The sequence below is a fragment of the Pygocentrus nattereri genome, chromosome 11, assembly GCF_015220715.1.
Source record: "Pygocentrus nattereri isolate fPygNat1 chromosome 11, fPygNat1.pri, whole genome shotgun sequence".
NCBI lineage: Eukaryota > Metazoa > Chordata > Actinopteri > Characiformes > Serrasalmidae > Pygocentrus > Pygocentrus nattereri.
Window position 1 is genome coordinate 24615153 of NC_051221.1, and position 23290 is coordinate 24638442.

Genomic DNA, 23290 nt, shown 5'->3' on the forward strand with positions numbered 1-23290 from the left:
AGAGTTTGGGGGCCATGGCACTGAAAGACCTCCTTCCAAAAGTGGAGAGTCTGGTGCGTGGGACAGCAAGTAAATTATTGCAAGAAGACCTGAGAGAGTGAGAGAGCATGTAAGAGGTCAGCAGTTCTCTGAGATAGGGGGGGAGCAAGGTTATGCAAGGCTTTGAAAGTGAAATTGGGAGTGATGTGAGCTGAACGCTTAGCATGGGTGAGAACTCTAGCCACAGAGATCTGAATGTACTGTAGCTTTTGTATAGACTTTACAGGGAGACCAACAAAGAGGGAGATATAGTAATCAATGTGGGACATAATGAAGGCATGAACCAAGGTTTTTGCATCTTTATCAGTCAGGAATGGTCGAAGACGGGCAATGTTACATAAATGAAAAAATGCAGTCTTAGTGAGGAACTTGATATGCAGATCAAAACTAAAGTAACATCTGCATTTAGAGCAGTGAGAAAGAAATCAGTAATTAGGGTTGGAAATCATGGTCTACAGGGTACATGCAGTTATTGTGATACATGAGCATGAGCATGATATGTAAAGACATGTTTCATCACAGGATAAAAGTAACCCAAACCATGCGAGCAAGCCAGTAAAATAATTTCTCTACATCTCTGTAGACCAAAACTAAACTCTCAAATGGTGTAACTCTACTATATCTGTTCCTTTCAATGTAGGTATGGATGGACCTTCTTACTGAATCAGTCTGATCACAGCATCTGCTCTTTTGCTTTTCTTTACGTCATGCTAATGCTCATGTATCATACTAACTACGTGCACCCTGTAGACCATGATTTCTAACCCTACTTACTGATTTCTTTCTCATTGCTCTAAATGCAGATGTCACTTTACTTTTACTGAAACACAACTGAGTAGGCTTTGTGACTGAAACTCTGGGCTTCCATACCAAATAATGGACCTCCTTATTCTTAGGTCTTATTCTCTCACTATCCTCATCCAAAATTAAGATGAATAAGCTCAATACAAAGAAACAATTAAGTACCTTCCTGTTCAAAAAATACTGGGCATTTTTTTTACATTACCATATTAAAGCACTGTGATATCATATTTGGTGTTGGTATCAAAGGATCAAAGACAAAGGAGACTCTCAAGGGGTCTGAACTAAGACATTCATTTTGAGGTATAGTTTTCAATATAGGAAAGGGAGCCACAGGAAGCCCAGAAATGAAGGGAACCCTCAAATACTAATTGATGAGGCATTCTCTAGACCATTGACATGGTCCTTAATGATTCATACACTAAGCATGATGTCGTTGCAATGTTTCATTACTTTTCTAGTAACAGGGCAATGTCAATCTTCAAATCTGTCTATAGAACTCACCACTAGAGAGTCCTGCACTGGCCTGTATTGGACTAATGGCCAAGAGGACCAGATGTTTAAACACCTCTGAGACCCCCAATAGTACTCCTGCGAAGCCACTCACCAATACAGCTGACTCAAAATGTCATTAACATGTTGAAAGATATTGCTTTAGAAAAAGTGAATACACAGTCAAATTGTTCCCTTAAAAAAGTTGAAGAAACACAATTTAAAAATTCTAAAACTGAGAAAAATGATGTGATGTATTGTGATGACCTTTGCAAATACAGATGTCATGTTTATGTTGCATTTTATTCTATGTGATTACTGAAAAATTAATAAAGTTCTTTAAAAACTTCAAAAGAGAAAATCCAACATGGCTGGCTGAGCATTTGTGCAAACTCATGCTAGAGAACTAGAGGACTTCAAGCTATCATTCAAAAGAAGGGATGAGAAACAAAACAAAACTTATATACAATACTAACTACTGACCTTGATGAAGGAAAGAGACTAATCTTTATCCCACTGATGTTTGAGTATTACCTCACTTAAGTTTTCAATAGGATTATTTTGAGTAATAGTCAGAAGACATGGTTCTTATTATTGGCAGCTATAATGTTCTTAATGGATTTAAGTGAAGAAATTATAACTTTAGCTGGGACAGAAATAAATAAATAAGACATTATCAGCACAGATATCAAGAAAAAGACAAAAAAAACACGACAGGATTAGGATGGCGTACTTCAGAAATATCAATAATAAAATATGAATTTTGATATGTGCAATATCAACTGTATAGGACTAATGTTAACAGTTCTTGTGTAGTTCAAGTGCAGGAATACAAAAATGGACAGCACTGTCTAGATGAGGCCTATAAGATAACATTCCAGTTGTAATCCAATAGTGCACAAACCAAATAGCAGTACAGTCTATAAAGTGACTGTGTTTAGATAATTCATCCCATAATTTTTTGTAGTGATCTATTAAAACAAACTTAACTCATTCGACTGTATCAAGAAGCTCAAAAAGACACTGACTGCAAAGAAAAATTCAGGTGTAAAGAGATGGCACTTGTATAGAGGTAGGAGGTTAATTGACATGGTCAGTGATTTTCTAAAGCCAGGCTCCTTTTACAGACCTCGTACATGTTTGATAGGTCCTAGGATCTCCTGCTGCTTCTGTAATGTGACACTAATAGAGCACAGCAGACACCCTGCTTAAATTCAGCAACAAATCCCTTGATCATTTACAGATAACATGAATAAATAAAGAACTGCAGTTGTTTCCGCTGCTGAAATATGTATTCAGTGATTATATCAATTTTCAAAGAACAAAAGAGTTGGCACAGGCACATGAAAAGCTTTTCTAAGTTTGAGGCCAGATTGGTTGTGAATTCTGAGGCTCATTAAGAGCTCATCAGTTCATCAGTTCCAGACTTGTCTGGAAGAAGAAAAAAACATCTCTTCCTTCATGTCAAATTACTTCAAAATGCTTCAGCTGGAGGGGATTCTACTGTCCTCTTTACTCAACTTTTCGTTCACTCAGTCTTTGTCCCCCAGTCTTTTTTTTTTTTTTTTAATATATGCACATTTTGAATTTGATGCCAACAACACATTCCAAAAAAGTTGGGATGGGGGCATTCACTGTGTTTCATCAACTCTTCTTTTAACAACACATTGTAAGTGTTTGGGAACTGAGGAAACCAGCAACTGCAGTTTTGAAAGTGAAATGTTTCCCCTTTCTTTTTGGTATAGGATTTCAGCTTCTCAACAGTTCAGGGGTTCCTTTGTTGTATTTTTCATTTCATAATGTGCCAGTTTAACACCTAGACACATTTAATACAAAGCAGTGCTGTTGTAATATATGTGGAATGTGGCCAGACATTGCCTTGTTAAAATATTCAAGGCCTTCCCTGAAAAAGACTCATCTGGATGGCAGCATATGTTGCCAAAATATGTATATATCACTCAGCATTAATGGTGCCTTTACAGATGTGCAAGTCAGCTATGCCATGTACAGTAATGCACCCCATACCATCATGAATATTGGCTTTTGAACTGTGCACTGATAAGCTTAGTGGTCTTTAGCCTGGTGTCCATGATTTCCAAAAAGAATTTCAAATGTTGATTTATTACACCACAGGACACTTTTCTATTTGCCCTCAGTCCATTTGCAAATTAGCTTTGGCGCAGAGAAGGCGATAGCATTTCTGGATCCAGTTTTTTGTGGTTTCTTCTTTGCGTTTTAACTTTGTGGATGCAGCACCACCTCACAGAGGGTGGTTTTCAGAAGTTTTTCTGAGCCCATGCAATAATTTCCACTACAGAATCATGTTTTTAATACAGTGCCATTTGATGGCCCAAAGATCATGGTCAGCAAATACTGGTTTTGGCCTTGTCCCTTACATACAGAGTTTTCTCCAGATTCTCTGATTATGTACCATAGTTGATGAAAACGTTCTTTGATATTTTATGTTGAGAAATAGTCTTGAATTGATGCACTATTTGATCATGCAGTCTTTTACAGAGTGGTGAACCCCACCTCACATTTACTCCTGAAAGACTGCTCTTCAGTGGTGGACAGTAACTAAGTAAATGTAATTCGTTACTGTACTTAAGTAGTTTTTTCGTGTAACTGTACTTTACTTAGTTTACTAGTAAGTAGTAAGTACTTTACTAAGTATTTCCAATTTGGGCGATTTTTTACTTTCACTCCACTACATTTCAAAGTCAAATATCTTACTTTTTACTCCACTACATTTTGAGAAATCTGTCATTCCTTTTGGTTTTTGTGTGTATAAAAACATAACATGTCAAAACAAGAGACGTGCAAAGCAAGAACACCAATCAGTGCACAGCGGTCACTTTGTTCTGGGCTTGTTTTGACCTTTTGGTCATACCAACCCAGTGCAATCACACGGTTCAACGTCAGTGCAGTAGCGTAAAAATTTGGGAGCACATGGGTCTACCTAAGTGATGGAACTAACCTAACTTTGTGTAAATAGACCACAATATAGAAATATATGTAAAATACACATATGCAGTCGTGACTGGCATGTTTCTTTTTTTCTGAATTCATACAAACACCTTTATTTTATAGTAAATTAGTTTCGGTTAGTTTATATTTATGAACAGAGACCTACAGATCAATATAGTAAAGGAAAACTTATTGTGATTATTGTGATTCTGAGTTTAAAGCAGTTTTTATTCAACTTGTAACTAATTTACAAAGTAATCTTAAACTGAAACTTTGCTTGTTTGTAAAAAGTGACTTCAGAGCCACTCGGTTCTCCCTGATGAAACCAGTTTGCCTTCAGTGTTTTGTGCTTATGATCATTTTAATAGACGTCAGAGTCACTAATTAATGATGTTCTATTAAAGGACTGATTTACCAAGAGAGAGGCTGGAGGATTTTCACCTGAAATGAGTTCATGAAGCGAGTCTTTTTACAAAAATGATAACAGGACATCAGAGCCATAATTAATATTTTAGTACTTCTACTTTTGATATTTAAGTACATTTGAAGGCAAATACTTTTGTACTTTTACTCAAGTTGAGGTCTAGAGTAAGGACTTTTACTTTTACTGGAGTAATATTTTACCTTGGGTATCTCTACTTTACCTCAAGTACATGATTTGTGTACTTCGTCCACCTCTGCTGCTCTTTTTATATCCAGTCATGTTACTGACCTGTAGCCAATCAACCAAGAAGTGTTTTTTTTTCAGCATTACACAACTTTACCAACCTTTTGTTGCCCCTGTCCCAACTTTTCTTGTAATGTGTTTTTGGCAAATATTTTTCAAAAAACAATAGAATTTGAAATGCTGCCTTTATACTATGTTTAATGGACACAGGGTTTAAATGATGTGTACATCATTGTACTTTGTTTTCATTTACATTTTGCACAGCATCACAACTTTTTTGGAAATGGGGTTATACATTTTTCTTGTATTTCTTGTTTATGGGACAAAACAGTCATATTTCATTGTACATGATATTTTTCCACATTTTCTAACCTAGTTTTATGCCTTGAAATAAAACAGGCTGCTTTTGTTACTGTGCCTTCTAGACAGATTCATTCTAATGACCTTTGTTCTTGGCTGCACTGTGTTGCATCTCATTCAAAAAAGCAGTCCAGGCTTAAACATCTCCTTAACACTCCTTAAAAACTTCAACATGAATGGGAGAAGCTAGAATGCTGTAGGCTGAATAGATGGCTATATATAGATGCAATGGGTTTTGTGCCATCACAAAAACAAAAATGCTAAATGAGCTGTTTTTGCAGCTTAGTTTCCATATATAGAGTGGTTTGTTAGAAACTTTAACAAAGGGGAAAACCTGATTTTCCATCATATGAGGTCTGTTAACACTAAAGTCTTTCTTAGGTTTCTTGGCCTGGACATAAGATTCCAGAAAAATCTTTAATTGATACAGAACCTTTTAAAAAGGTTTCTCACAGTCACATATTTAATTTACCAAACAGTTCTTCAATGAACCATTCATTGGAAGTTTCTTTAGGTTGCTCTCTTCCTCAGCATCACCCCTAAGCCTCTCTGCCACATTTATTTCCATTTCCATATACCTTTTCAGGTATAATTAATTAGCACCACTTCCACCCTAAACTGATTTATCCATGAAGGGCTCCCATATAGCAGAACACATCTAATTTGATTCTTTCAAACAGCTTCATGATGAATAAAGTTCAGGTTCAGATAGCACAGCTTCAGCAGAAGCTGTGGGAGATGATAACAGGCCATAATACAGTTCCTTCCTGACCTTTCTGTGACTCAGCCTGCTTGTTTCCAAACAGAAGCACAGAGATTCTCGAGTATGTGCAAGTCATGGTCCTGTGCATTAAACATACCTTTGGTCCAGGCCACAAAGGCAAGCATGTTTTTATTATGTAAGTAAAACATTATTTTCTTATGGTCTAGCCCTGTTGTAATGACCGCCCTGGGGTTGAGCCGTCAAAACTGGCCGGCCATAAATAGCTGATGTGTTCATGCCTACCATGACTGGCTGAGAGTGGACAGCATGCCACTGATGCCCACATCTGCACCCATTCTCATCCTGTTCTCATTAGCTAGGGCTCTCTCAAGCTCAATAAATAAATGAACATAACTTCAGAGGCCTTTTTTGGTATTATAGCTACAACATTTAATTATAAGGCCAGTGTCCTAATCTACAATGCTATTTTAGAATTCCTCATTAAGATAATCCTATTAATAAACAAAGCAAGACAGGCTAGACACTGGCCTTAAAACGGAGATGATGAGTAAACTTTTCATACTCATAAAGAGTAATGATGAAGCACATCCTCTGCATTAGACCGATCGATGGACTCCTGACAAATCGAATATGTAATATACACAATCTCCGTCCACTTGCATCTCCACCAAAAGACACCTGCAAATTACCTCATCACATGCTCATTCAAGCCCTGACCATTGGACAATCTCGAGCTAGTTCTGACAGTTTTTCCCTCTTTCATTGCTAGACACAGACTGTAGCTGTCCTGAGAGAGCGTGTAAAGAAGAATTCACTTTTACACTAAACAGGCAATGTTTCTGAGAGACATCACACTAAATCAGGCAGAAACACACTCCCTTTTGGCCTCACTAACAGAACTTCCTGAGCTCCTCTAATCTAAGTGCCATAACAAAACAGTGAAGAGATTGAAATTGTGTAAAAGAAATTGAACTTGTAAACAGCATAAGCACAATGGACACATCACTAATAACTCATATTATATAATACATAGCAATACGTTATTTATTACTGATGGAATCTTTTATAAACTATTCTACTGATCATGTCCTAACATTTATTCTACAGTTGAATTATGAGCTTATACATCCCTGCCTTAAAGGAAGAGTTCATCTAAACAATCAAATGTTCATTTGGCCAAGGCATGTTTGGTGTGAGACATTTAGTTCTTCAGTGCTGCACTGGAGTTACGGGCTAATAAAATATGACATATATCTATGTCACTGAAAAAGATTTTCCATTACGTTTCTAGAATAGCTTGAGCACAAAACTGATGCAAACAGCAGACATCAACCATGTCTTGGCTGATGGACTACGTGTGAGATAAGAAGAACACTGTTAATTAGATTTTGGTCAGAGTTGGGCTGAATCCTAAAAACACAAATGTAAGGAAAACTGTTGTACAATTACAACCCCTGTTGTAATTTTTTGAGTTCCTTGCTGTTACTGGCTGGCAGTTTTTATCATGCAATTCTCTTGTTAATATATTTCTATATAATTTAAGTTAATATAATATAAGTTAATATATAATTCTGAAATTCTTAACTTTATTTATTTGCTCTCATCTCCTGCTTCAGTCCTTTGCTTCTCCCACAATCCCCTGAGCCAGACTAACATGTCTTAGAAACTCTGCAGAAGTGGGACACTTTTTGATAAACGCACCAGGGGAGCCTAAAAAAAGGTATACAGTCACATCATTTGTGTTTTGTGAGTTGTAACCTTTCAGTTCATGACATGTATGCAACATCATGACACATAATGCACATGCATGAGTCTAGTACAACAGTGATGCTAATATTATCCCTCGTGAACAAGTTCACTACTGAGGAGATGCTTCAGTTCAGTCATTCCTCACAAGAGCTTAGGAACACTGAGATAAATGACTGGCTCTTCATTTTGATTTATCAGTCTACTCAGGCTTTAGCAGGAAGTTGTTTGTTCTTCTTTTGAGTCTAACAAGTGTGTTTGCTACACACCAAGCAGTGATTTTTTAAAAAGTCAATAAACAAGCATTGTTGGTGTGTCTTTGTAAGACTGTATAATTTTTTTATTTAGTGTATAAATATTCCAAAAGAATACTCCTAAAGAGGTAAAAGGCAACTGTATTCTGAACACTGCCTTTTGAAATGGAATGCTAACTGCATACAGATACCTCATTTCTGTATTCCTGATATTTGTATTCTGACACATCCCAAACCTTATCATTCATTTAAAGAAATCACTGTTTAATTAAACAGTATCTCCAGGCTGACAGACAAGAAATTCAGCATCTGAAGAGTATACGGAGACAAGATTTTGGCACTTGTGTGTTGTTTCAGACATTCGACTGCACTGTGAGTCATGGATCTTAGTGGCTGTTCTCTGGGATAGTCATGGAGAGTTCTCTGTTAAGCGTTGATTAGGCCACACGTTTATGACATGACAAGACCCTGAGTCATAAAATGCCATGATAGGAATAGCTGAATACTGCACAACGCCATGCAGCACAGGATTATGTGAGCAGAGACATTAACGCATAGTGCCATGGCCCACCCCATCACATTAACTCGCCTGGAAGTTTGTATTTACTGGCAGTATGAGGCTCTGCGTTTATCTGAGGTCATTCCCATGGTAGAAAATCAAAGCTTGAGTAAGCAAGTGCGTGGATGCAACGTCATTTATAGTGCATTTGATCAGTTTTTTGCACCGCTTCAGGGCCTTCTCTAACACTGTACCGGCTGTCACCGCTGCTTCGCTAGATTAGCCAGACACAGTACAGAAACAATGCTAGTTACTGCTCTGTTCATTAGTCACAATAATCAGTTATGATTTCCAAGGCTAAAAAAAGAATACTTAAAATCAGATTTAGCAACACAAAGATGGGCTACATACAGCAGAGTTTAATGACAGACAGGAGTCAACTCTGTTCACTACAATCAGAAATTCTAGACTTAGATAACTATGGAAACTATTAGAGAGACAGTAACATCTCACACCTCTTCTCAGTTTGAAGTCCTCTTCCCAAAGAAACATCACAACAGCACCCAGCATCTATGCTGAACTTAAAAGCAAACATGTAAAGAAGCCATGCATCACTGGTGTGTAATAAAAAGTGCACTTAAAAAAAAAAAGATTAATAATAATAATAATAATAATAATACTAATAATAATAATACAGGAATTTCTACAGGTTTTCTATTAGAACCTTATGGAGAATTCAGACAATTATAATAGGCCACTACATAAATATTATAGACCAGTATAAGAAAATGCTACAGGATTCTTATAGGAATCTTGCAGTAAATTCATACAGTACTAAAGTTTACTACATGATACAGCATTTATATAAGAAACTACTACAGGAATAAACGGTGAAAATGTCATAGAGGTTGATATAAGCAATATACATCACGATATACATCATATAGCTTCTTACAGTATTAATATACATCTTAATCCAGCATAAAGGCAGACAAATGCATTAGCCTACCAGAAACTTGTAGCGCTGCGCTCGGCCAAAGCTCGGATTTAGACTCCAGTCCATGGTGTGGAAGTGTAGTGGACTGTCTGCTGTCCGTCTGCGCGCTGTGACAGTCCGAGTGTGGAGGAAGAGGCTGCAGCTCCAGCTCCATCACAGCCGGAGACTGACTTTGAGAAGGAGGAGTGAAGAAGCGCCGCTGCAGCACATACACACTGGCTCAGCAATGCATTTACACTCAGGGTGGGGTTAAAGGGGCTTTTGACTAAGTTTTCACCAGGCCGTCTTACTCAGTCGAGGCAGTGCCCTTATTGATCTTAAGTTTGCCTGTTAATAATGCATCTGAGGAAGTGCTTTAAGGCGCCCTGAAACGGCAAGTTGCGAGGCTCGTCTGGCTGGAGATACTAGTGGCGTCTACTCGATTAAACAGGGAACAGTTTAGAACCGCACAGCCGAGCAGGCATCAGATACACATGAATCACATGATGTTTACCGCTGCTGCATTAAGAAAAACTGGTATCTCCGTTTTTTTTTGTTTTTTTTTTTTCAGTTTAGTACATAACGTGAAAGCGGCTGCTGTCCTTTACATTGTATTTAAATTTCATGATGAATGGAAACGAGCCAAAATTACTTGGAAAAATGTGTGGTTCCATTGACTTACATTAGAAGTCCATTTTTCATTCCCCTGTAAAGTGGAAGAGATACGAGGTTTTCTTCCCGACAGCAGCTTACATACAACAACAGCTTATATACCAAATATTGACTTATACTACATGGCTCGGTATACTGCGATCCTATCTGTTCCAATCATTCAGAGTACTCCGACATGAGATACTCCTTTCTAGAGAAACTTATAAAGTCACAATTGTTCACAGTGGTAGTGATAGGAAGCAGACATCAGAAGAGTTGAATGCCTCTAAAAGGTACACCACAGAAAGTTGAAATACTTATTTGGAAGAACATTTTTGTGCATATACTTGTGTAAAAACATATGTACAACAAATATATGTACAAACACATCAATATTTTGAAACAGGAGCACATATAGAGGCCATATTTTGAAATACATGGAAATGTAATTCTTTGCATAAGGGCAATTTGGCATGAACATTTTTCTTTTTTCCCCTCTTTGTTAACTCCACTCATGTTAGAGGGGTATATGCAGGGTACCCTCTAAACTTATTTTTGGAACTAGTCACCTGACACATTTAACACCTTCAAAAGCTGCATCACAGAAAACTCCCATTTGAAATGCTTGATAGATTGTGTGAGGCCTCATAAACTGTTCAATCTCCACATATATTGTTTTGAAGGTTTTGGTCTAAAATATTTATATACATTCATGGCAGAGAGGTGTCATAAGGCAAAATACTCCCTAATGGACCTTTTTTTTTTCAGATTTACCACCAAACTAAACTAAAACTCAGGAGATGTGTAGGTTCACTGGTTGTTTTGGGTAATAAATACAAATGTCTATATTTGCACAGACTTTATGACTGACATGTTACAATCCCAATTCCAGTGAAGTTGGGACGTTGTGTAAAACATAAATAAAAACAGAATACCATGATTTGCAAATCCTTTTCAACCTATATTCATTTGAATACACTACAAAGACAATATATGTAATGTTCAAACAGATAAACTTTATTATTTTTTGCAAATATTCACTCATTTTGTATTTGATACCTGCAACACGTTCCAAAGAAGTTGGGACAGGGGCATGTTTACCACTGTGTTACATCACCTTTCATTTTAACAGCACTCAATAAGCGTTTGGGAACTGAGGACACTAATTGTTGAAGCTTTGTAGGTGGAATTGTTTCCCATTCTTGCTTGATGTACAACTTCAGTTGCTCAGCAGTCCGGGGTCTCCATTGTCGTATTTTGTGCTTCATAATGCGCCACACATTTTCAATGGGAGACAGGTCTGGACTGCAGGCAGGCCAGTCTAGTACCCGCACTCTTTTACTACGAAGCCACGCTGTTGTAACACGTGTAGAATGTGGCTTGGCATTGTCTTGCTGAAATAAGCAGGACGTCCCTGAAAAAGACGTTGCTTGGATGGCAGCATATGTTGCTCCAAAACCTGCATGTACCTTTCAGCATTAATGGTGCCTTCACAGATGTGCAAGTTACCCAGGTAATATCCGTTACAGAATGATGTCCGTTTTTAGTGCACTGAGGGGTCGAAGGTCACAGGCATTCAATGTTGGTTTTCTGCCTTGCTGCTTACTTGCAGAGATTTCTCCAGATTCTCAGAATCTTTTGATGATATTATGGACTGCTGCTAAATTCCTTGCAATTGCACATTGAGTAACGTTGTTCTTAAACTGTTGGACTATTTGCTCACGCAGTTGTTCACAAAGTGGTGAACCTCACCCCATCCTTGCTTGTGAACGACTGAGCCTTTCAGGGATGCTCCCTTTATACCCAATCATGACACTCACCTGTTTCCAATTAACCTGTTCACCTGTGGAATGTTCCAAACAGGTGTTTTTTTGAGCATTCCTCAACTTTCCCAGTCTTTTGTTGCCCCTGTCCCAACTTCTTTCGAACGTGCTGCAGGCATCAAATTAAAAATGAGTGAATTTTACAAAGAACAATAAAGTTTGTGTTTGAACATTAAATATCTTGTCTTTGTAGTGTATTCAATTGAATATAGGTTGAAAAGGATTTGCAAATCATCGTATTCTGTTTTTATGTTTTACCCAACGTCCAAACTTCACTGGAATTGGGGTTGTATTTATCACTACCACTGTTTAAAAAAAAAAAAAAAAAAAGCTGGCAAGTTTCTCTACAATTAACGTTTCTCATTAAAACACTCTTAATACCCCGTGACCCTGACAGAGAAGCGGCTTAGAAAATGGATGGATGGATGGATGGATGGATGGATGGACACTCTGAATAACATCTCATTTATTGACTTTGAAAATAGGTGGACTTCTCTTTTATGAAAAGAGGAGTGTGATCTTGCATGAGCAGTTGTTACTTACCAAAATGGCAATCCAGGATTTTGAGCTGAGAGAAATTGAGTGTAACATCAGAAACGTTCTAGATAAAAGCTGCATTATAAATTTTATTTAATATTTTAGAAACCTGTCATCACTGTCACTAATCACCATTACCAAATAACAACATAATGCATCATTATTAACATATTTTCACTGAATTTAACAGCACATTCAAAACAAAACAGTACATTTCCACTACCTCTGAGAATATGTGTGTGCCAAAATCTGAAACGGCTCAGAAACGTCACTGGAGTTCTGCAATGCACATTTTGCCTTTGTAGTCCATTATTTGCATGGCTCATACAAGCACTGTGTGTTTATGTGTGTGTTTAGTTATAATGTGTGATCAGAACCGTTTTCTGTGGTGTATTTTCTTCTGATGCTGGTTCAAGTTATCTTTAATCTTAAAGGTTCTGCCACAGTCAGAGCATTTGAAAGGCCTGGCTTCTGAATGGAGAACCACATGCTTGGAGAGCGTGCGGCTGTGGCGGAAGCCTTTCCTGCACACCGGGCACTGGAAGGGTCTCTCTCCGGTGTGGATGTTGCGGTGCTCCTGTAAACCCCGCTCTTGAGCAAACGCTGAGCCGCAGTCAGTGCATATATGGGGACGCTCACCTGCAGGAGCAGGATGTTGATAAAGTGTCTAAAATGCATACAGTGTTTTAGGCTCATTTTAAACTATGCTTTAAAGTCAACAAAGCAGTAGATTCCCTACAGGATTTTCCTAAAAATGCTCAAGCAAGGTGCTGAATCTGCAAGAATCAATGAATACAGAGTGAAATGGATTTAAATAAACATAAAAGTTACTCCCTATTCATTTCAATACTGTTTTTTCAAACATGTCCTTGTCAACTTGGCCTTGCCATTTTAACGAAGGGAAATCTTGACGCTGACCCAAATACCAATCCTTTACTGTACCAACTCAATGACAATGACATTTGTCAAAGGACCCTTTCGAAAGTCAAGGAATGAAGTCAACATAAATATAGACTTTTGTTGAACCAGCACAGAATTTTTGCAAATTTGACAACTCCTTTTTTAAACTGGGAAAATAATGGTAAAATTTGCTTCTAAGCCAGAGCAATAGGTTATTTCAAATATATTAAAACAATAACATTCAATTTGCTACATTCAAACTGGGTTTTATTTAGCAAACAACATCTGGTATACATGAGTTTTGTTATATCACTCTACTTGCTAGCTAGTAAACAAGTTCAGGGCTATACAAGGCTGCACCACAGTTTTCATCATATACCCAAAATCAAAGCCAGACAAAGCATTCTTAAATGCAAGTTATGCACCTAGTCTTGAAGTGAAGTTGACAAGGGCAAGTCAATACAATATTGAAACAAAGAGTCTAAAACTATACAATAGGAATAATTTTCTACCAATTTGATCTCATTCAGCTTACAATGCATATGCTCTTCATCTGTTTGAGCAACATTTTAATGATATACATGAGCTGAATCTCAAAGTCAGAGAGTGCATGTCCTCAATGCTAAATTGTGTGCGCACTGAGGGGGTTACATGCACACGTTGCTCATTGGCCCATTAATGACATGTGGCCTGTTAATCACTGTAGTATGAAAGGTTGTAGTTAATATGTAGAAGTATACTGAACTGCTATTGCTAACACTTACATCAGATGTCTGTCTGCTGCTTCTCTAGCATACCTGTGTGCGTTCGCTGGTGGCAGCGGAGGTTGAAGCGGTCACGGAAGGTTTTGCTGCACACAGGACAGCGAAGCATTTTCCGATGTACTCGGAGGTGGTTGGTCAGCTGGGAGAGAGTGGGGAAGCGGAGATCACAGTGCTTACAGCCCAGGCTTTGCCCAGGAGTGCATCTGTGTCTCTGCAGGTAGTCATACCTCTTAAACTTGCTACCACATTCAGGACACTCAAAAACACATTTTGGTGGTTCCGGCTTCTCTGGCTGGGTTGTTCCATCATAGTTCTTATAGACGGACCTGAGTGAAGAAGAAGCTGATTTGCCACTATAGCAGGTACCAGGGAGGGAAACTTGAACGGAGTCAGTCATAATTGGTTGCACTTCTTCAGGATTCAGGACAGGCTTTGAGTCCACCAGTGATGGGTTAAACACAACTTCAGAAAATTCTTCCTCTTCAAAATGCTCATTCTCACCACTGACATCCAGGCTGAGGCCATCAGGTTGGAAGATGGTTTCTGAATCACGCCTCTTCAGACACAGCTCATTCAAGCTGACTTGATGCTCTCTGAAAGAGATTTAGTTCAAAGGATCAACAAACAAACAATCAGGCAAAAAGTTCAATGTCTATTGAGGGCAACACACCAGAAGGTCATTAATACCTAGTGGGGCTGAACGACTGTTCTTTTTAAGCAAAATTGCAATTTGAAAGAGTGCAACTTCAAATCCCAAGAGCTGCAAATGCTGAGCTTGTAAACTGGCAGCCTGACACTCAACATGCAACATTCAAAAAAGTGTAGGGAAACTTCATGGTGGAGCTTAATAAAAAAAAAACGAATAAATAATAATAATAATATTTAAAAAAAAAACACATTACAGTACAAGCCAGAAATATCACAATTACATCTATTACACAAATCACTCAGTCATAATACTTAGGTATATGAAAAAACAAAGGGTACTCAGAATAATAATTCACCTTCCCAAGATAAAGGGCCGTTACTTCTGATTATTAGTAATAAAGTCATGTAATGCAGACATTTTAGTGCAGTAGCCCACCTAAACAATGCTGATGACACCGCAACATCAAAGATCGTTTTGAAATATTGGATGTATCTGATGCCAATAACCTGTTAAAGCAATTATCTACCAAATCTGATATGATTTGAATATCACTGTGCATGCCTGAAATGAAAAATCAAGACAAACAAACAAAAAAAATGTCCATCAAGTTCTGTTTCTTAGTGAAAGATAACCCAGGAGGAACACTTAAAACATGCATTAGCATCATGCAAGTTACCAAATAATCAATGCCAGTTTATCGAGACGACTTTTTAAACTGAGTAACTGTGACAGCCCTAGATACATGCAGTCTTACCCAGAATATCCATAACCAGTCCCTGTCTGTGCATCACAGTCCTGTCGGTCTCTCTCTGGCTCTTGTTCAACCCTGTTATCCTCCACGAAGCATGCAGCCATGATCACAGCCTCTTCTATGTTCTGTGGCTGTTGTTTCCTTGTCTTCTCTCCAACACTTGGTGGGAGGAGAGAGAGGAATTTCTGCAGGGTCACTCTTCTCACCACCTCCTCAGAACTACACCTGTCAGGCTGAAGCCACTTCCTGGCCGTCTCCTCAAGCCCTAGCTTTAGCTCCCGCACCCCCCTGTGGGGTTCAAACTGGACCTCATTAAAGTCCCTCCACCTCTGAAGCTCAGAGATCCATGCTTGCCTCCTCACATCTGCTTTCAAGGCTTCATAATTGAGCTGGCTGGATGGTTCATGACCCTCTTCATGTAACGTCTTTATACAGAGGAGCTGCGCTAGGCGTGACCCCCACTGCTCCTTCGGCAGTTTGCTGCTGTCCAGAGCCCTTTCAAACACAGACAGAGAAAGCTCCAGGTCATCTCCCCTCAAATCCAGGCATGGTGCAGGCAGCTGCTGCACACTAGCACTGTCTAGTTGTAAAAGCTGAGAAAGAAACTGCGCCTGGATCTCTCCCTGAAGAGCTACAGCTTTCTGGAGCTGAACATGAAGGTCCAGCAGAGACCTTAAACACTGGATAACATCCATGGATTCCTCACTTGGATTCTGAGGAAGAAAAAAAAGGAGAAATAGTTGACAAACTGGTCAGGGAACCAAACATTAAAAAGTCTTCTTTTTTAAATACAAATGTTAATGAAAAAGACCTGTAGTAATACTACAGTAAATTCTACAGGATTCTTATACTAAATGCTGACAAGTAGATTACTATAGTTCACTAAATTATACTGCACATTTTATAGACTATAAGACACCACTACAGGAATATTAGCTACAGCAGGAAACACGCAAAAAAAAAGATTATTATGAAAGCAGCAGACTTCACTGCGGGGATCTTACAGTTTCTAACAGCTTGAATTACTTTAAATATTTTTGTAAGGAAAATCCTCTGAAATGGCTTGACTTAAATGTGAAGTCAAATCCCGAGATGTAAAGAAAGACGAAAGTCGCTTGGTTTTATGTGGAGTAACCGTGGCTAAGGCGAGCGAGTCTGCCTACCTCAGACAGCAAGTGCTCAAAAGTCCACGCCAGCAAGAAAGAAGGGATGATGTGGAAGAGAGCTCTATAGCCGTGAGCAGTGCTGTCGATGAACTGGGGCTTGTGATGTTAAATTCGGGGCTGTGCAAACAGGAATCCCGCATTTAGCAGGGAGCTCGTTTATCACAGCCTAATCGCTCCACGTTATACCGCCGCCTCTTCGCCTTCTTCGCCGCTGTCACCGTCTTCTGCTTTGTTTTCCTCTGGAGAGGAAAGTGCCTTACTGCCATCTACTGACACGGTGGAGAACGACAACGGGGAGAGAGCCGCGCGGAGTCTTAGCGTGTTTTTGTTCGCGCCCTTCAACTCCTGGTCTTCTCTTGAAGACGAGTTCCACCGAGCCTTTCAGAGTGATTTGATGTGAAACGATTGACTGTAGAGAAACTTTCCCACTCAGATTTTTTATAGATGTGGTGATAGGAACCACGTGTCGCCATGTCTACAACACAAATATAGTCATTTTATATATGATATATATAATCATTTATTCACTAATCCAAAACCACCAGCGAACCTACACGTGTCTCGAGTTTTTATATGTAATGTCGATGATTGTAAAATAGTCATAAATCTTAAAACATGAGTTTTCTTTGGTGAACATTTTACCTTACAATGTCCTTCATGTATCCCTCCGCAAGGCTAGATTCAAATAAATAGATTAAAATATCGTGTAAGCCCAGCGTTTACCACAAAACTGTCATAAAACAACGTGTCAGACATCAGGCAGCATCTAACCATTTCATGTAATATTTTTTTGTGAGGGAGCTTTCAGGAGCATTAAGTTCTTCACACATCTGGTTCACCAGCACTGTGAACAGTTCTGATTTGGTAGGTGTCGGAGAACCGAGTATTTCACTCCAAACCACCATGAATGACTTTATCTAGATGTCAACCATTTAATTATGCAGAATGTTTGAAAAAAAATGTGGATTTCCCCTTTAGAGTGGCAGAACCTGGAGGTCCAAAACACTGAAGAACATCCATAGGTTCTTCAGTTGTCCTCTGAGTGAACGAAACCACCTCTCAGGACATCGGTACTCCATCCATCCATTCATTCATTCATTCATTCATTCGTTCGTTCGTTCGTTCGTCCGTCCGTTCATTCATTCATTCATTCATTCATTCATTCATTCTTTCTTTCTTTCTTTCTTTCTTTCTTTCTTTCTTTTTCATCTCACTGTTACGTTCATACTCGAAAATCAGTGCCAATTTACTAAAATTTCACTTCTCTTTATTTTTTGTGTTGTATAATGTTCTTTTAGTTAAAATTGGTTGCAATTCGTTTTTACATGAGTGTAAATGTGCTGGTTTTCATGACATCACGAAAACGATTAATTCAAATAGGGCTGCTTTAGGCTTCATAGTTTCCACACATGGAACATGCCACACACAGACTGGGCAGTGGGCGTTATTTTGAGACTTTAACAGTGTTTACATGCATGAACGTCCCGAAGCTTTACCTGCTCTCACTGAGCTCCACACCTCGGCGAGGCGCTGCATCTTTCGTGCTCCGCCAGTGTAACGGGACCATGAACAGCCCGAGAGGTGAGGACGGTTATGTTTACAGAGGGACCGCCTTATGTCCATGATCAGTTCCAGTAACTGCAACTAACAGACTTAAGGGAGTTTAGAGGTCGAGACATTTCCCCAGATGCCAGGTCGTATGCAAAAGAGGTTTGCTTTGGATTTAAACCATAATCTCAGCGTCCTACTGTCTCCCTTAGTGTGTAATATTAGCCACAGGCAGTTGGTTAAAGCTAGTGTTTACATTGCTGGCTAATCCGATAGCTAGCAGCAGCAGACATAGAGCGGCTTTTTAGCTGTTTAGAAGTCGTTTTTTCGCACCGTCGATGTGTTTTCAGTGAAAATTGCTCGTAGCTGTAGTTGGTAGCTGCATATGTTAATCTGCTAAGTGGTACCATTAACTTTGGCTGCTGTTGAAAACTTGTTTGGCCTGCCTGCCGTCGGATACTGTGGTGTTTTATTATACCAAGTATGGGGATGTGCCTTCCCTGCCTGGGTGGAGCAGCAGACGACGTTGTTGTAACGCCGGACCCTGTGAGTACTTTACTGTTCGTCCTCATACCATCTCATATGAACGTTTCTACAGGTTTATTTCGCATATGGATGTGTTTAAATACAACGCTGATTTTTATACTAGAAAAGGTCTTTCTACAAATATTCCCAGCTTGCTTTCTGGTTCTTCCTAATGTGCAACAGCCAGTGATAACGGTTTTAAGGCCACAGAGTGTTTTAAGGGAAAATTCCACTCTTTTTTCAGTATTTCTGTATAATTAAGTCTTTGAGATAAACAGTGTCATTCAGAGTATTCTGATGTGTGATGGTGCATTGTAGAGAAACTTTTTTTACAGTAGTGGTGGCATAAAGCAGGAATTGCTGTGACTACAACACACAGAGCCATTTTCTTTATTTACTATATAAGATGTCAGGGCTGATGTGTGACAGAAGGATAGCAGCAAGAGTGAAAGGGAAGGTGTACAAGAAAGTAGTGCGTCCTGCTTTGATGTATGGTTTGGAGACTGTGGCTCTGTCTAAAAGACAGGAGGCTGAGCTGGAGGTGGCGGAGATGAAGATGCTGAGATTTTCGTTGGGAGCAACAAGGCTGGACAAGATTAGAAATGAGCAGATCAGAGGGACAGTGAAGGTGGAGCAGTTTGGAGATAAAGCCAGAGAGGACAGGTTGAGATGGTTTGGACATGTTTTGAGGAGGAATAGTGGATATACTGGGCAAAGAATGTTGGAGATGGAGCTGCCGGGTAGAAGGAGAAACCTACATCTGTTTTCTGAGTTTTAATATTTAATGTTGATAGTGATAAAATAGTGGTAAGTCTAAAAAATATTTTTCCTTTGGAGATTATTGTGTATTGTGCTTTACTTCCCTTTATGCCATGAATGTATTAAAAAAAAAAAAAAAAAAAAAAAATATATATATATATATATATATATATGTTTTAGGCCAAAACCTTTATATAATACTGTACAATGATTTCACAGGCATCACACAGTGTACCTGTAAGCATTCTGTGTAATAGTGTCTGTGAGGTAGCTTTGGAGAATTTAATGCTTTGAAATGCTTTTGGTTCCTATCACTGCTACTGTAAACAGTTGGGACTTTCTTTTGAACAGAGTGTTTCACACTGCCTACATCTTTACTATTTCATTACACAGACATTTTGAAAAGCATTTTGCCCTTTGTCTAATATATGAATATATGATGTATGAATGGCATTACATCTTAAAGCTTGACGTCTCTAAACAGTCCATCCTTTCTAGAATCTGACCGCACCCTCAGGACAAATTATTCACTCAATTATATATGAATCTTTACACCTTAGTGAACAGGCCTCTAGTAAATAGCATTGCAGTAACACTGTTTGAGTACATCACTGTTGAAACACTATAATCATATTGCTTTGTCATCTTTTCTTTCCCTTCTACAGGAAACCAGAAGGCGACAGTTGGCAGAAGCTGCCGAGAAAAGACAGAAAGAGGTAATGTAAAATTGCCAAGCAGACTGACTCACAGTTCAGCAATTAGTTGAAGTAAGCAGAGAAGTGAGTGTATTCTCAGGCTAGTGTGTCTTTCACTGGGTCCATCATAATGTCATATTTATTTACTAGAGCATTTGTTTTTGGTTAGTTTTTGAGTTTTTTGGCTGTTTCAGTTGACAAGTCAGAGTACATTTCTCACCTTCACACCAAAAACGTCCATTCCTTTTGTGTGATCTCCACCAAACAAAACAAAAAAAAATTAATACAATGTTTCTCAACGCAGCCCTCAGGGATCCCAGATGGTTTGTCTCACCTGAACCCACATCATTAACAGTGAAATGTGTTGGGGGCTGTTTTAGATCTAAATGTGGCCCATGCAGGGGTGCAGAGGACTGGACTGGGAAACTATATTTGAACATTACTGATATTAGTAACTCACAGATTCATGTAATGACTTTGTTATAAGAAACTAAATGAGATAAAACAGAATAGATATACACACATTTCTTTTTTCCCTCCCCATTGGACAGTTGTGTCTTTCAAATCAAAGCAAATAATTAATTTCAAGTCATTATGTCATCCATCAAATTTTCTTTTGGAGAGGTTGAGAGATTGATTATGGTTTGCCCCTCATATACACTGTGGACCCTTTAGAGATTTTCATCAGTGCTTGCTGCTCGTCGAGCTGCTAAGGCAGCCCGGTAAGTAGAGCACCATCTTTTAATCTCTCCGCACATTGGATTCTGTGCCTTCAGGAGGCAACTTCACATCGCAGTGGTTTTCTACTTTGGCTGAAATTAACCTCGCTGCTTCTGTGATCTCATCATGCTGATACTTGTCTTGACTGGTTTTCCCATAGTTACAAAGGTTATTCTGATGACACAGTGGAGATTTTGAGTGCAGACATTCAAAATACCAAACTTTAATGGTAGAGAATTTTCCAACATGTCAGAAAAAGATGTAATGTTATAGTGGAGAAGACTGACCAGGCAGTCTTTATTGTTTTGTAATACTATAAAAGAGCAATTGCCTTTCACTGCACATTTCCCAAGCCACAGAGTCTCACATTGTCAGCTTGCTTCTTATGCCCACAATGCACTCAGCTGCTACATTTCAAACACTGGCTAACAAGACTTGTCACATGTCAGGAACTGTGTTGTAGTTGAGTTTTTATTGGAAAAACTTTTTTGTTTTGAAAATGCTGCTGTAAACAGTGTATGCTGAAGTGTTTTCAGGAAAACGCTATCTTGTACTCAGTACAAACTAAAGCTTGAAGTATCTTACCAAGTACTTCCATATGTTTCTCTCCTTGTAGAGCACATACAGAGGCATTAAGAACCCAGAAGCAGTTGAAAAGAAAAAGAAGAAACAAGAGGAGATGGAAAAACAGGCAATGAGCACATCACCCTCAGGAGGCGGGGGGCTTAAGGTAAATCCTGTTGGAAAATGTACTTTAGACTTTAATCAGCTGTATCCTTTATGCTCTTTTGAAAGCATAGTGTTTACACAATATGATTATGAATATGTAATATGCTTTATGTATTCTGCTTCTTCTCTCACTTTTTAGTGGCAGGTTGGCTAACACAAGAAGAAGAGAAGACAATTGACGTGCATCAACTTTATGGATCAGCCTGCGTTAGCAGCAAATCCATCAAAATAAGAAGGTTTTTTGTTTTTGTTTTTTCCTCACTAATTTCTTAAAATGCAAGCTAGTCAGGGAGTGTAGCATCTAGACTTTTTTGCCAAGCTTACATGTCCCTTTCTGCCTCCTGGTTGGCCAGAGCTGTTTGCAGGACACGCCTTCTTTTACATGCCAAGATGTGCTAGCCAATGAAATATCAGAGATAGCCAAGGGCAGTAATTTGTGGCTTTCAATACACTTATTTATGTATAACTACTGAGAGACATGGCATTCGGTCACTAAAACTCCACGGTTCCACAGTTCTGAAGCTGTTGCACCACAGTGCTTTATTTGCATATGGAATGTTCTCATGCTTGTGTTACAGTTTGTGGGTTTTTTCTTCTTTCTCTAAGCAGTGGTTCCATTTGAATGTAATTGTAAAATACATACATTTATATGATCTCACAAAATCACATTTTGTAATGAATTCATGACATTTTAATATGTGTTTGACACATTCAGATTGTTTTTGTTTATTCTGCAGTGGTTTAGTTGAAGCATGACAGTGCAATATAAATTATTTGTGGTGTTTGTTTTTTACAGCATGTGCAAGTGTGATGTTTGATTTGAGAGAGAAGTTAGCAGTTTGAATAGAGGATACTAATGATTTGAATTGGTCACTTTGCTAATGAGCATAAGCACTGTGTATATGTAAAAATGAGTTTTATTGCTTTTTTGTGATTATGTTAAATGAAGTTCACTGAGTGGTTATTCACATATATCACCGGTTTTCCTCGAATGTAGGACAGAGGGTCAGCATTTTTTGACCCTTCAGCCATGTCTCGGTCTCTGTTCACCTCAATGTAGGAGAAGATCAGCTAGCTGAGCTTTAGTGCTCCTGTATTGTGTAATGGCCTTACTATGTAATTGCAAGCCATGCACTCCACCAAGATGGTGCTGTTCTATCAGTACGGAACTTTGTTCTTCACAAAAAAGCTTTGAAGTGTGTTCAACAAACTAAGGCTTGTTTTCTTTCTTCAGAAGCCCCAAATTGTCCTGCCATTTTAAACAGCTTAGACAGACTCTGTAGGAGATGCTGTGCCACTTTAATGGGTCTGAATAAATTCCTAATCTTATTTTATTCCTATTCTCAATTTCTCTTTATGTTGCTGTAAAAATAATATTTTTTTGTCTCTCCCTTACACACAAGTGTACAGTACTCTGCCAAAGTCAGAGACCACGTCTCATTTATTTAATTTGCAGGCAAATGGTCATTAAATACAAGGTGTCTATTTTCAGCATCAGGACACACCTCCAAAGTTCAAAGTCTTAAAGGTTGGTTGCTTTTTTTGCTT

General features: G+C 38.6%; 2 protein-coding genes across 3 annotated transcripts; one reads left to right on the forward strand and one right to left on the reverse strand.

The window, feature by feature from the left end:
* Window positions 1–12539: 12539 nt before the first annotated feature.
* Window positions 12540–17037, reverse strand: LOC108442690 (zinc finger protein 397-like). The gene is made up of 4 exons (XM_017722859.2): window positions 16764–17037; window positions 15604–16313; window positions 14234–14793; window positions 12540–13175 (listed from the first exon to the last, which is right to left on the reverse strand). The coding sequence occupies exons 2-4, from the start codon at window positions 16293–16295 to the stop codon at window positions 12907–12909; spliced, it is 1521 nt and encodes a 506-aa protein (XP_017578348.1). The 5' UTR covers window positions 16296–16313; window positions 16764–17037; the 3' UTR covers window positions 12540–12906.
* Window positions 17038–18300: 1263 nt separating this feature from the next.
* On the forward strand, window positions 18301–23076 carry LOC108442692 (small VCP interacting protein). 2 transcript variants are annotated; one of them, XM_017722861.2, is made up of 5 exons: window positions 18303–18347; window positions 18797–18860; window positions 20264–20314; window positions 21630–21743; window positions 21882–23076. In XM_017722861.2, exons 2-5 carry the CDS (start codon window positions 18798–18800, stop codon window positions 21894–21896), a joined length of 243 nt encoding a protein of 80 aa, XP_017578350.1. In that variant the 5' UTR covers window positions 18303–18347; window position 18797; the 3' UTR covers window positions 21897–23076. The 2 variants fall into 2 exon arrangements, with proteins under 2 accessions (XP_037398671.1, XP_017578350.1); XM_037542774.1 differs by lacking the exon at window positions 21882–23076 and adding an exon at window positions 20969–21015 and having other exon boundaries at window positions 18301–18860.
* The last annotated feature ends 214 nt before the right edge of the window (window positions 23077–23290 follow it).

Coding starts and splice junctions, on each gene's coding strand:
- LOC108442690 (XM_017722859.2), bottom strand. CDS start 16,295: ATGGATGTTATCCAGTGTTTAAGGTCTCTGCTGGACCTTCATGTTCAG. Junction 14,794..15,603: donor ACTGGTTATGGATATTCTGG/GTAAGACTGCAT, acceptor AATCTCTTTCAG/AGAGCATCAAGTCAGCTTGA. Junction 13,176..14,233: donor CCACCAGCGAACGCACACAG/GTATGCTAGAGA, acceptor CTGCTCCTGCAG/GTGAGCGTCCCCATATATGC.
- LOC108442692 (XM_037542774.1), top strand. CDS start 18,798: ATGGGGATGTGCCTTCCCTGCCTGGGTGGAGCAGCAGACGACGTTGTT. Junction 18,861..20,263: donor TTGTTGTAACGCCGGACCCT/GTGAGTACTTTA, acceptor TCCCTTCTACAG/GAAACCAGAAGGCGACAGTT. Junction 20,315..20,968: donor CCGAGAAAAGACAGAAAGAG/GTAATGTAAAAT, acceptor TGGACCCTTTAG/AGATTTTCATCAGTGCTTGC.